At 45.9% G+C, this 14,009-nt stretch overlaps 1 protein-coding gene across 9 annotated transcripts in view; it reads right to left on the minus strand.

The window, feature by feature from the left end:
* The window catches only part of LOC124034279 (ankyrin-1-like), a 221,808-nt gene extending 211,166 nt beyond the window's left edge, over positions 1-10,642 (minus strand). For 2 of the 9 annotated variants that reach the window (XM_046347248.1, XM_046347247.1), the window contains exon 1: positions 10,051-10,638. In XM_046347248.1, coding sequence (XP_046203204.1) covers positions 10,051-10,176 — 126 coding nt within the window. In that variant the 5' untranslated portion in view covers positions 10,177-10,638. Of the gene's footprint in view, positions 1-10,050 lie in introns of all 9 variants that reach the window. The other 7 variants (XM_046347245.1, XM_046347244.1, XM_046347246.1 and 4 more) reach the window with 5 other exon arrangements.
* Between the last annotated feature and the right edge of the window lie 3,367 nt (positions 10,643-14,009).

Here is a 14,009-nt window from a genome sequence, read left to right on the forward strand (position 1 = left end):
GGAGAGGCACTGTGATACAAGATGTTTATAGAAAGAGGAGAGGCACTGTGATTCAAGATGTTTATAGAAAGAGGAGAGGCACTGTGATACAAGATGTTTATAGAAAGAGGAGAGGCGCTGTGATTCAAGATGTTTATAGAAAGAGGAGAGGCACTGTGATACAAGATGTTTATAGAAAGAGGAGAGGCGCTGTGATACAAGATGTTTATAGAAAGAGGAGAGGCGCTGTGATACAAGATGTTTATAGAAAGAGGAGAGGCACTGTGATACAAGATGTTTATAGAAAGAGGAGAGCGCTGTGATACAAGATGTTTATAGAAAGAGGAGAGGCACTGTGATACAAGATGTTTATAGAAAGAGGAGAGATGCGCTGTGATACAAGATGTTTATAGAAAGAGGAGAGGCGCTGTGATACAAGATGTTTATAGAAAGAGGAGAGGCACTGTTATACAAGATGTTTATAGAAAGAGGAGAGGCACTGTGATTCAAGATGTTTATAGAAAGAGGAGAGGCACTGTTTATGATGTTTATAGAAAGAGGAGAGGCGCAAGATGTTTATAGAAAGAGGAGAGGCGCTGTGATTCAAGATGTTTATAGAAAGAGGAGAGGCACTGTGATTCAAGATGTTTATAGAAAGAGGAGAGGCGCAAGATGTGATTCAAGATGTTTATAGAAAGAGGAGAGGCACTGTGATTCAAGATGTTTATAGAAAGAGGAGAGGCACTGTGATTCAAGATGTTTATAGAAAGAGGAGAGGCGCTGTGATTCAAGATGTTTATAGAAAGAGGAGAGGCGCTGTGATTCAAGATGTTTATAGAAAGAGGAGAGAGTGATTCAAGATGTTTATAGAAAGAGGAGAGGCGATTCAAGATGTTTATAGAAAGAGGAGAGGCAAGATGTTTATAGAAAGAGGAGAGGCTGTGATTCAAGATGTTTATAGAAAGAGGAGAGGCGCTGTGATTCAAGATGTTTATAGAAAGAGGAGAGGCGCTGTGATACAAGATGTTTATAGAAAGAGGAGAGGCGCTGTGATTCAAGATGTTTATAGAAAGAGGAGAGGCACTGTGATACAAGATGTTTATAGAAAGAGGAGAGGCACTGTGATACAAGATGTTTATAGAAAGAGGAGAGGCACTGTGATACAAGATGTTTATAGAAAGAGGAGAGGCACAAGATGTTTATAGATACAAGATGTTTATAGAAAGAGGAGAGGCGTGATACAAGATGTTTATTATTCAAGATGTTTATAGAAAGAGGAGAGGCACTGTGATACAAGATGTTTATTAGATGTTTATAGAAAGAGGAGAGGCACTGTGATTCAAGATGTTTATTATTATTATATTATAGAAAGAGGAGATGTGATACGCTGTGATACAAGATGTTTATAGAAAGAGGAGAGGCACTGTGATACAAGATGTTTATAGAAAGAGGAGAGGCATTCAAGATGTTTATAGAAAGAGGAGAGGCACTGTGATACAAGATGTTTATAGAAAGAGGAGAGGCACTGTGATTCAAGATGTTTATAGAAAGAGGAGAGGCGCTGTGATTCAAGATGTTTATAGAAAGACTGTGATTCAAGATGTTTATTACTGTGATTCAAGATGTTTATAGAAAGAGGAGAGGCACTGTGATTCAAGATGTTTATAGAAAGAGGAGAGGCACTGTGATTCAAGATGTTTATAGAAAGAGGAGAGGCGCTGTGATTCAAGATGTTTATAGAAAGAGGAGAGGCGCTGTGATTCAAGATGTTTATAGAAAGAGGAGAGGCACTGTGATTCAAGATGTTTATAGAAAGAGGAGAGGCACTGTGATTCAAGATGTTTATAGAAAGAGGAGAGGCGCTGTGATTCAAGATGTTTATTATTATTATATTATAGAAAGAGGAGAGGCGCTGTGATACAAGATGTTTATAGAAAGAGGAGATGCGCTGTGATACAAGATGTTTATTATTATTATATTATAGAAAGAGGAGAGGCACTGTGATACAAGATGTTTATAGAAAGAGGAGATGCACTGTGATACAAGATGTTTATAGAAAGAGGAGATGCGCTGTGATACAAGATGTTTATAGAAAGAGGAGATGCGCTGTGATACAAGATGTTTATAGAAAGAGGAGAGGCGCTGTGATACAAGATGTTTATAGAAAGAGGAGAGGCACTGTTATACAAGATGTTTATAGAAAGAGGAGAGGCGCTGTGATACAAGATGTTTATAGAAAGAGGAGAGGCACTGTTATACAAGATGTTTATAGAAAGAGGAGAGGCGCTGTGATACAAGATGTTTATAGAAAGAGGAGAGGCGCTGTGATACAAGATGTTTATAGAAAGAGGAGAGGCGCTGTGATACAAGATGTTTATAGAAAGAGGAGAGGCACTGTTATACAAGATGTTTATAGAAAGAGGAGAGGCACTGTTATACAAGATGTTTATAGAAAGAGGAGAGGCACTGTTATACAAGATGTTTATAGAAAGAGGAGAGGCACTGTTATACAAGATGTTTATAGAAAGAGGAGAGGCGCTGTGATACAAGATGTTTATAGAAAGAGGAGAAGCACTGTTATACAAGATGTTTATAGAAAGAGGAGAGGCGCTGTGATACAAGATGTTTATAGAAAGAGGAGAGGCGCTGTGATACAATATGTTTATAGAAAGAGGAGAGGCACTGTTATACAAGATGTTTATAGAAATTGGAGAGGCACTGTGATACAAGATGTTTATAGAAAGAGGAGATGCGCTGTGATACAAGATGTTTATAGAAAGAGGAGAGGCGCTGTGATACAAGATGTTTATAGAAAGAGGAGAGGCGCTGTGATACAAGATGTTTATCTGTTTTTATAAGCAAAACTTGCTTTTTGCCTGAGTGACCTCTGAGAATTACACGATGACATGGCTCTATACATAACTGAGTGACACATTAAATCAGAAACCCATAGTGGCCATCTGTGACCAGATCTACAGTGGGTAGGCCATTTCTGGTAAAAACAGGTCTGCCTCACTGATTGCTCCACATGTGTGTCACCACCCACATGTAAAAACTATATTTTATAAACGGGGTGTTTCGAACCCTGAATGCTGATTTGCTGACAGCCGTGGTATACCACGGATATGACAAAATATGTATTTTTACTGCTCTAATTACATTGGTAACCAGTTCATAATAGCAATAAGACACCTCAGGGGTTTGTGGTATATGGCCAATATACCACGGCTAAGGGCTGTGTCCAGGCACTCTGCATTGCGTCATGCATAAGAACAGCCTTTAGTCGTGGGATATTGGCCATATACCACACCTCCTCGTACCGTATAGCTTAAGTATACTATAGCTTAACCTCTAAACCTCTGGGGGCAGTTTTTCATTTTTGGATGAAAAACGTTCCCGTTTTAAACAAAATATTTTGTCACGAAAAGATGCTCGACTATGCATATAATTGACAGCTTTGGAAGGAAAACACTCTGACGTTTCCAAAACTGCAAAGATATAGTCTGTGAGTGCCACAGAACTAATGCTACAGGCGAAACCAAGATGAAATTTCATACAGGAAGTGAGCCAGATTTTTGAGGAGCTGTGTTCCAATGTCTCCTTATATGGCTGTGAATGCGCAAGGAATGAGCCTACACTTTCTGTCTTTTCCCCAAGGTGTTTGCAGCATTGTGACGTATTTGTAGGCATATCATTGGAAAATTGACCATAAGATACTACATTTACCAGGTGTCTGCTCGGTGTCCTCCGTCGAAACTATTGCGTAATCTCCAGGTGCGTGCATTTTTCCATTTTGAACAGAGGAGAAACCAAACTGCCACGAGTGACTTATCATTGAATAGATATGTGAAAAACACATTGAGGATTGATTCTAAGCAACGTTTGCCATGTTTCTGTCGATATTATGGAGTTCATTTGGAAAAAAGTTCGCGTTGCAATGACTGAATTTTCGGGGTTTTCTTAGCCAAACGTGATGAACAAAACGGAGCGATTTCTCCTACACAAATAATCCTTTTGGAAAAACTGAACATTTGCTATCTAACTGAGAGTCTCCTCATTGAAAACATCCAAAGTTCTTCAAAGGTAAATTATTTTATTTGAATGCTTTTCTTGTTTTTGTGAAAATGTTGCCTGCTGAATGCTAGGCTTAATGCTATGCTAGCTATCAATACTCTTACACAAATGCTTGTGTAGCTATGGTTGAAAAGCATTTTTTTAACATCTGAGATGACAGTGTTGTTAACAAATGCTAAGCTTGTGAGCCAATATATTTATTTCATTTCATTTGCGATTTTCATGAATAGTTAACGTTGCGTTATTGTAATGAGCTTGAGGCTATAATTACGCTCCCGGATACGGGATTGCTCGTCGCAACAGGATAAATACTGTCGTACTCACTCTAGTGTTTTGCGGAGTAAAGTCCCCAAAAGCACGATAGTGAATACTGCTCTGTTCTATAACCTCTGCCTTCTTCCTGTGGTGTAGCTGTGAAGCCAGGCTAGTGACCTTGGACACAGATCAGTGTCAGAGAGGAATTGCAGGAGCTCGGAGTGATCTAACCAATCACAAAGGCTTTGGACATGTCAGCAAGTAACACCCTTCCCATTGTTGGTTTTCTGGAGTCTGTAGCTGTCACGATCGTCTGGATGAATGGACCAAGGCGCAGCGTACTTAGAGTTCCACATGTTTCATACAGGAGAAAACGAAACGTGACGTTCTGGGCTGCTCACAGGCAGGTACACAATAACAATATCCCACACAAAACAGGTGGGAAAAGGCTGCCTAAACATGATCCCCAAATAGAGACAACGATAGGCAGCTGCCTCTGATTGAGAACCATACCAGGCCAACATAGAAATGCAAAAACTAGAGTACCCACCCTAGTCACACCTTGACCTAACCAAAATAGAGAATAAAAAGGAACCTAGTGACCTGCTCGCAGATCCAAAACATGACCATAGAGAATAAAAAGGAACCCTGGTTTGGGCTCTGGACGTGGAACCCTCGCCGGAGGCCCTGGAACCCTCTGGACTGGAACCCTCGCCGGAGGCTCCGTACCGTGGAACCCTCGATCCCCTCCGCCGGAGGCTCCGCTCGCGAGGCTCCGTACCGTGGAACAGGCTCCGACCAACCATGCCGAGGCTCATTGGGAACCGTCGCCGGAGGCTCCGTACTCCACATGTTTCGGGGGCTGCTCACACAATAACAATATCCCACACAAAACAGGTGGGAAAAGGCTGCCTAAACATGATCCCCAAATGAGAACCATAGGCAGCCCTCTGGAGAACCATACCAGGCCAACATAGAAATGCAAAAACTAGAGTACCCACCCTAGTCACACCTTGACCTAACCAAAATAGAGAATAAAAAGGAACCCTGGTTTGGGACGTAGACCCTGCTCTGCTCGCAGATCCATCCGCTTCCGTGGAACATGACCATGGATCGTCCCCGGGGACTCCGTACCGTGGAACCATCGCCGGAGGCTCCGTACCGTGGAACCGTCGCCTGAGGCTCTGTACTGTGGAACCGTCGCCAGAGGTTCCGTACCGTGGAACCGTCGTCGGAGGCTCCGTACCGTGGAACCGTCGCCGGAGGCTCCGTACTGTGGAACCCTCGCCGGAGGCTCCGGACCGTGGAACCCTCGCCGGAGGCTCCGGACAGTGGAACCCTCGCCGGAGGCTCCGTACCGTGGAACCCTCGCCGGAGGCTCCGTACCGTGGAACCGTCGCCGGAGGCTCCGTACCGTGGAACCGTCGCCGGAGGCTCCGTACCGTGGAACCATCGCCGGAGGCTCCGTACCGTGGAACCGTCACCGGAGGCTCCGTACCGTGGAACCGTCGCCGGAGGCTCCGTACTGTGGAACCGTCGCCGGAGGCTCCGTACTGTGGAAGAGTTCCACATGTTTCATACAGGAGAAAACGAAACGTGACGTTCTGGGCTGCTCACAGGCAGGTACACAATAACAATATCCCACACAAAACAGGTGGGAAAAGGCTGCCTAAATATGATCCCCAAATAGAGCCAACGATAGGCAGCTGCCTCTGATTGAGAACTATACCAGGCCAACATAGAAATGCAAAAACTAGAGTACCCACCCTAGTCACACCTTGACCTAACCAAAATAGAGAATAAAAAGGAACCCTGGTCGCAGATCCATCCGCTTCCGTGGAACATGACCATGGATCGTCCCCGGGGACTCCGTACCGTGGAACCATCGCCGGAGGCTCCGTACTGTGGAACCGTCGCCAGAGGCTCCGTACCGTGGAACCGTCGTCAGAGGCTCCGTACCGTGGAACTGTCGCCGGAGGCTCCGTACCTCAGAACCGTCGCCAGAGGCTCCGGACCGTGGAACCCTCGCCGGAGGCTCCGGACCGTGGAACCCTCGCCGGAGGCTCCGTACCGTGGAACCCTCGCCGGAGACTCCGTACCATGGAACCATCGCCGGAGGCTCCGGACCGTGGAACCCTCGCCGGAGGCTCCGGACTGCCAACCGCCGCTGGAGACTCCGGACTGCCGACCGTTGGCCCAGGACATACCGGGCTGGGGAGACACACAGGAGGCCCGGTGCGTGGAGCTGGCACAGGACGTACCGGGCTGGGGAGACGCACAGGAGGCACAGTACGGGACCACTTAATGTACCCTGACCCTCTGAAAATGAACCACTACCCACTATCTAGCCCATTCAATAGACGTAACGTTAAACTTACAGTATACCATCTATTCACGAAGCTGCCTAGCGCCCGACGGACCAACGCTTCCCAAATGCTCTGTCTAAGCGTCGATATGCTTCGCTTGCAATACGGTTTTGGAAGCCTTTTGAACATAACTTTCAAAAAATCATGAAGAAAAATGGTTAAATAACTACACAACTTTATAGGGGTAGGGTTCCCACGCGGCCATATCTCCATGTTACAGCGCTTGCTAATGGAAGACAGATGTGACCACCTGGGTATAACGGAAGAAGGACGTCAGAATAGTGTTGTAACTAAAATAAATAAAGTCGGCTGCAATTGTGTTAAACCCATATACAATAGTGTATATTTTGCATTTGTGAAATCATTTTCATGTGATAGGAATGAGGGCTTTATGTTTCCAAAACGATATCGCAAGTGCAGATGAACATTTCTAAACATTAAAATAGAGTGTCAGGATTGGAGTACATTCAGCGGAGAACCCAAAAGGGGAAGGCTGTAAGCCCCCTTCGGTTCTCCAGACATGCGACCATGTATTCTACACATACTGTATGTGTGTGTTTCTGCATGTGTCTGTGCATGAGTGTGTGTGTGTTGCTGGGCATGTGTGTGTTTTTGCTTCTGTGTGTGTGTGTGTGTGTGTGTGTGTGTGTGTGTGTGTGTGTGTGTGTGTGTGTGTGTGTGTGTGTGTGTGTGTGTGTGTGTGTGTGTGTGTGTGTGTGTGTGTGTGTGTGTGTGTGTGTGTGTGTGTGTGTGTGTGTGTGTGTGTGTGTGTGTGTGTGTGTGTGTGTGTGTGTGTGTGTGTGTGTGTGTGTGTGTGTGTGTGTGCATTTGTCTGTGCATGTCTATCAGTAAAGTGAGAGAAGTGTCTGTCACCAGGAAGGGATGACCTTGCTCCAGTACTGTGGCACTGTGAGGATAGGGAAAAGGGACACTCCAGAGAGCAGATAGGTACCACAGACCAGATGAAACAGCCGCATAAAAACAGGTGTCAAGTGGCAAACACGAGGGAAAAAACAAGCCAAATAGTGAATAGCATTATATCTCCACGGAAGCGTTGGTGAGAACAGAGATAAATACATCTATCAGTGAGCGAGCCATCGTGCCTGAGATTAGAAGGCTTCGGGGAAAATTCAACCATAGCCTCTGTATAACCCAACACTAGCCTGTGTGTCACCCTGCTCTGAGACTAGTGTTTACTGGGTGTGGGTTTTTCATCATGTTTAAATGTTCCCTGAAGAAATCCTACTGTCTGCACCACAAATACAACCTCAGAACCCCGGGCCCACGGCTCGAGCAACAGGACACCGCAGACATAACATTATGAATGTACTTCACTGGGATATCTAGAAAAAAACATGGAAAATGTAGGAAGAGAGAGAGAAAGTTCCCCCCTGTGATAACATCTGCTCCAGAAACCAACATAGCCTCTAAGCTGGTGTTAAAGAAGGAGGGAAGGGAGGGGAGGGGAAGGCTGGGGTAGTCACAACACTTATTTAACAGACTTTATTAAGCTGGGTGGCTGCTGGTTACATAAGTGACATGGGATACTCTGTAACAATACACTTTCAATCAAAGTTGGGCTGCATGGCCAGAATGACTGTCTCTCCCCCCTTCGCTGGTCTCTCTCCTTCTCCACTACACAGCCCTCCTTTTCTCACTCTTCCACTGTCCGCTACACACACACACACACACACACACACACACACACACACACACACACACACACACACACACACACACACACACACACACACACACACACACACACGCACACACACACACACACACACACACACACACACACACACACACACACGCAAGCACAAAAACAAATCATAACGACAGAATGAAATATTGGGCACATGGACATAGTTCTGATTAACCGTGAATGTTTGTATTGTTTATTGCAACATACGTCTATTACAACCTAATGATTTGTAACATGTACCAATACGGATTTAAAAAACAATGCGGACTCAACAGTGGAACAAGACCAGCAAGTAATAACTGATAAAATAGCATTTCCACCTGCTATTTTTAGAGGACAACAAAAAAACAAATATTGAGTGGTGGGGGCCCCTGAGGGCCCATTGGTTCTCAGGTCCACGAGTCACTTTCAACCTCCACTGTGACACCTGCCTCAGGTAGGTCTGAGTCATATCCTCTCTGCCCCTCTCATGCACCCCCCTCCTTCATGCCCCCCTCCCACTCCTCATTATCTCTTCCTCTCAGACTCCTTCAATCCATACGACCTTTCTTTCTACCCTTTCTTTCCACACCCAATACATCTGCAGCCATACGCAAACTACGCATGACAAACCCACCCCTACCCCAGCATCCGTTCTTCCCCCAGTCCCCTCTATGTCCGCACCCTGCATCCTGTGGGGTGAGGAACACTAGTAGCCAACTGCCTGTCTGTCTGTCTGTCAATATCTCTGTCTCTACTGCATCAGCAGATTAGTTTACATCGGAATAGTCCTACAGGCAGATACACGCAGCTGGACACCAGCCCAGGGGTATACAGACATACAGACATACAGACATACATACAGACATACAGACAGACATACAGACAGACATACAGACAGACAGACAGAGAGCGATAGCGAGAGCGAGAAACAGACAGACAGACAGACAGGACACAGAGGAATGTGTTATCATATGTTGAACAACGCTCATCGATGGCTTTGACAAGTACTAATTTTAATTAATGACACTAAATGAAATGTGAAAAGTGCCAAGTAGGGTTTTCCCAGATATCCCATGATTGATAAATGATTGATGGAGCAGAGATTTAGAGTTTAGTACGACAACAGCCACCAGTGCAGTGCAAAGGTCCCAAAAGCCTGCAGGTAATTATTACTCCTTACTCAGCAGTCATTGTTCTTCAACGACAGGTAGAAGGAAGAGGATGAGAAAGAGGGGCACAAAAACATGTCCTCTCTCCGTCCTGTCCTCTTTAAGTTATCACTGAGCAGAGTGGAAGTGAAATGTTGCTCATTGACACGATACGCTGCAATGTGATTTCTACACCATTTAAAAACTCAAAAATGCAATTTGGAGAACTGCTAATAGAAACTAAATTGACTCCAGCCATTATCACCTTGGCTGCTGTAGCTTCATTCACCTCAGTTGAGAGGGGACACAACATTCTAGGACAAGCACATGTCATACAGCAATTAGCTGCTAGGCACTAGCTCATCACTGGGATAAAAAAATCAAATAAAAACTATAGATTCATTTCATGCCACGTCAAACAGCAGTTACCTCACCATAAGCCATTTACTACACCCATCTTCCACCTCTGCACTGTTTGGAGAGAAAAGTTGTGCTGTTCAGTGCAGCTGCATCGACCCCCTGTGAGCAGACCCCTTACCTTGCGCTTTTTATCCCGCGAGCGGTTTCTCTTCTTGGCCTTTTCCTCCTCCTTCAGCAGGCGCTCCGCCTCAAGCTGGATTTTTAATTCCTTGTTCTTCACGAGATGTTTGGCAGCTTGTGCCATGGTTCAGCCTGGTTAAGCCGACTGTCTGGTGCAGATGAAGATGGATGAGGCCTGGCGAGGTCCTGGTTTGAAGCTGGGGCTGAGAGGCTGGGGGGTTGCAGCGCTGGAGGTCCTGCCTGCCGTGGGTGGACTCTGACGCTGATGGTGCCGGTGCCGGTGTGGCCCTGCTGTGTCTGAGAGAGCGTGCTCACACTGCCTCAAGGGAACAGAACAGGGGGAATTCGGGTGATGCTGCACTTCTCTCTCTCTCCCTCTCTCTTGAGGCTCTAATTCTCTCTTCCTCCCCTGCTGTTCTGCAGTCCTGTGAAACTACTGCGACCCCCTCTAACAAAATGAAAAGATTAAGAGAAGATAGACGCTTTAAGTGAAAGTCAAATCTCCCTCTTGCTGCATTGATTTGGTTTCTTGTTGCAGGTTGTTTTTTTCTCTCCTCTCCAACAGTCCTGCTGCTTGTCCGTCTGTGGAGGGAGGTTTTGGACAGAGCGTTGGACAGGGCTGTGGGAGCTACAGACAATCACTGAGCATCACAGTCATTCTGAGTTTCATCACACTCACTCACCAAGAGACCAGGGAAGACAAAAACCCATCCAAAACATTTAAAAAACTGCCTCTCACTCGCTCACTGTACTACTCCCTCCCTCTTCCTCTCTCTCTCTCTCTCTCTCTCTCTCTCTCTCTCTCTCTCTCTCTCTCTCTCTCTCTCTCTCTCTCTCTCTCTCTCTCTCTCTCTCTCTCTCTCTCTCTCTCTCTCTCACTGCTCCCCCTCCCTCTTCCTCTCTCTCTCTCGTTGCTCCCCCCTTACTCTCTCTCTTACTGCTCCCCCTCCCTCTCTCCCTGCTCTTCGGGCGCTGCGGCGAACAGGATTGGTACCCATGCAGGCTTGCTGGTGCAGTGTGTGTGTGCTTATGTGAGCAATAACAGACCATTCTATATCACACTCTGAGCTACAGTAATAACACCAGCATGCCTGCTACCAGCTTAGGCTTCTCTCCCTCTCTCTTTTTCTCATTCCCTTGGTCACTCTCTCCATCTCTCCTATACACTAGAAGGGTACTGTAAGGACAGCAGAGTGAGAAGCTCCTCCTATTGTTTTCTGTATCATGGTCAAAGTGTGTGTATGTCTAAATGTGCACAGTGGAGGCTGCTGAGGGGAGGACGGCTCATAATAATGGCTAGAACGGAGCGAATGGAAGGGCATCAAACCATGTGGTTGATTTAATTGATACCATTCCGCTCCAGCCATTACCACGAGCCTGTCCTCCCCAATTATGGTGCCACCAATCTCCTGTTGTACTTGTGTGATTGTGTGTGTTTAGCACACAGAGTGCGGGACTGACGAAGGCTGCACCTGTTCACTGGTATTACTACGGTCATTTCTCTAGCGCTCCCTCTGCTCTCACTTTACCCATCACCCCTCCCTTTCCTCCCTTTCCTCCCCCTGCAATGCTGCTGATGCAGGCAAAAAAAGATCCTCTAACATCTCTCGCTCCCTGGCTGACTTCATCACACGCAGCCCACAAATACAGTACATACATACGTAAAACAACACACAAATACAGTACATACATACGTAAAACAGCACACAAATACAGTACATACATACGTAAAACAACACACAAATACAGTACATACATACGTAAAACAACACACAAATACAGTACATACATACGCAAAACAACACACAAATACAGTACATACATACGTAAAACAACACACAAATACAGTACATATATACGCAAAACAACACACAAATACAGTACATACATATGTAAAACAACACACAAATACAGTACATACATATGTAAAACAACACACAAATACAGTACATACATACGTAAAACAACACACAAATACAGTACATACATACGCAAAACAACACACAAATACAGTACATACATACGTAAAACAACACACAAATACAGTACATACATACGCAAAACAACACACAAATACAGTACATACATACGTAAAATAACACACAAATACAGTACATACATACGCAAAACAACACACAAATACAGTACATACATACGTAAAATAACACACAAATACAGTACATACATACGCAAAACAACACACAAATACAGTACATACATACGTAAAATAACACACAAATACAGTACATACATATGTAAAACAACACGCATGCACACACACAGAGATGGAGGGAACTATGGTCTTTCTGTATTTTCAGAGCAAATGAACTATTACCGCAGGGAATAGAGAGAAGGAGAGAGCAGGAGGGGGAGAAAGGGAATGTAGCAATTCAATTCAGTAGAAGAGTTTTTTTGTTTCCTTCGTCATTCTCTCAGACTGTCCTGTGGTACGGACCTCTGGAGGGTTGTGCGACGTCATTGGCACAAACACAGGATGCCATCGCACCATCATCATTGACATTCTCTCTCTTGCTCTCTCCCTCTCTTTATCGCTTCCTCTCTCATTCTCTGAATTTCTTACCATCTACCAACATTTCTTTCCATTACTGCAGAATGATAAACGATGCTGTACCAAATGTGCATACGAGTTATTCCTTAGAGAGAAGGAAAATGAAGTTCCTCACGTGAATTACATCTTTATGTAGTGTCAAGGATATGCTTTAAGATCTTTCAAACGTTGAACCCTCGCATTGTGCTACTACATCCCTCCTCAATTCATGCCAGTATCTCTCTCTCTCTCTCTCTCTCTCTCTCTCTCTCTCTCTCTCTCTCTCTCTCTCTCTCTCTCTCTCTCTCTCTCTCTCTCTCTCTCTCTCTCTCTCTCTCTCTCTCTCTCTCTCTCTCTCTCTCTCTCTCTCTCTCTCTCTCTCTCTCTCTCTCTCTCTCTCTCGCTCTCTCTCTCTCTCTCTCTCTCTCTACCTCCCTTTCTCCTGCAAAGGCATCCCCTCACCTGATATCAGCTCACTATTCTACAGCAGCATACAAATGAACAGGACTAGTGTTACTGTCTTCTGTCTGCAGTGCTACTGTTCACATCACTCTCATTCACACAGCACCAGGCAGACGCACACATTGTCTGTCACACAATAGATTACAGGTATTAGAAAACATGGAGGCAAATTACACCGAGCATTGTCTCTGTGGTTTGTACCTGTGGTTAGATGGTCCTACCTAGGTTTGAGTCTGGGACTGAGGGGGACAGCACTGAGTCTGGGGCAGAGGGGGACAGTACTGAGTCTGGGGCAGAGGGGGACAGAACTGAGTATGGGTCAGAGGGGGACAGAACTGAGTCTGTGGCAGAGGGGGACAGAACTGAGCCTGGGGCAGAGGGGGACAGAACTGAGTCTGGAGCAGAGGGGGACAGAACTTAGTCTGGAGCAGAGGGGGACAGGACTGAGTCTGGGGTAGAGAAGGACAGAACTGAGTCTGGAGCAGAGGGGGACAGAACTGAGTCTGGAGCAGAGGGGGACAGAACTGAGTCTGGGGTAGAGAATGAAAGAACTGAGTCTGGAGCAGAGGGGGACAGAACTGAGTCTGGGGCAGAGGGGGACAGAACTGAGTCTGGAGCAGAGGGGGACAGAACTGAGTCTGGGGCAGAGGGGGACAGAACTGAGTCTGGAGCAGAGGGGGACAGAACTGAGTCTGGAGCAGAGGGGGACAGAACTGAGTCTGGAGCAGAGGAGGACAGGACTGAGGCTGTGGCTGAGGGGAAAGGACTGAGGCTGTGGCTGAGGGGAAAGGACTGAGTCTTGGGCAGAGGGGGACAGAACTGAGTCTGGAGCAGAGGGGGACAGAACTGAGTCTGGAGCAGAGCGGGACAGAACTGAGTCTCGAGCAGAGGGGGACAGAACTGAGTCTCGAGCAGAGGGGGACAGAACTGAGTCTGGGGTAGAGAAG

This window comes from Oncorhynchus gorbuscha, linkage group LG04, assembly GCF_021184085.1.
Source record: "Oncorhynchus gorbuscha isolate QuinsamMale2020 ecotype Even-year linkage group LG04, OgorEven_v1.0, whole genome shotgun sequence".
NCBI classification, from domain to species: Eukaryota; Metazoa; Chordata; class Actinopteri; order Salmoniformes; family Salmonidae; genus Oncorhynchus; species Oncorhynchus gorbuscha.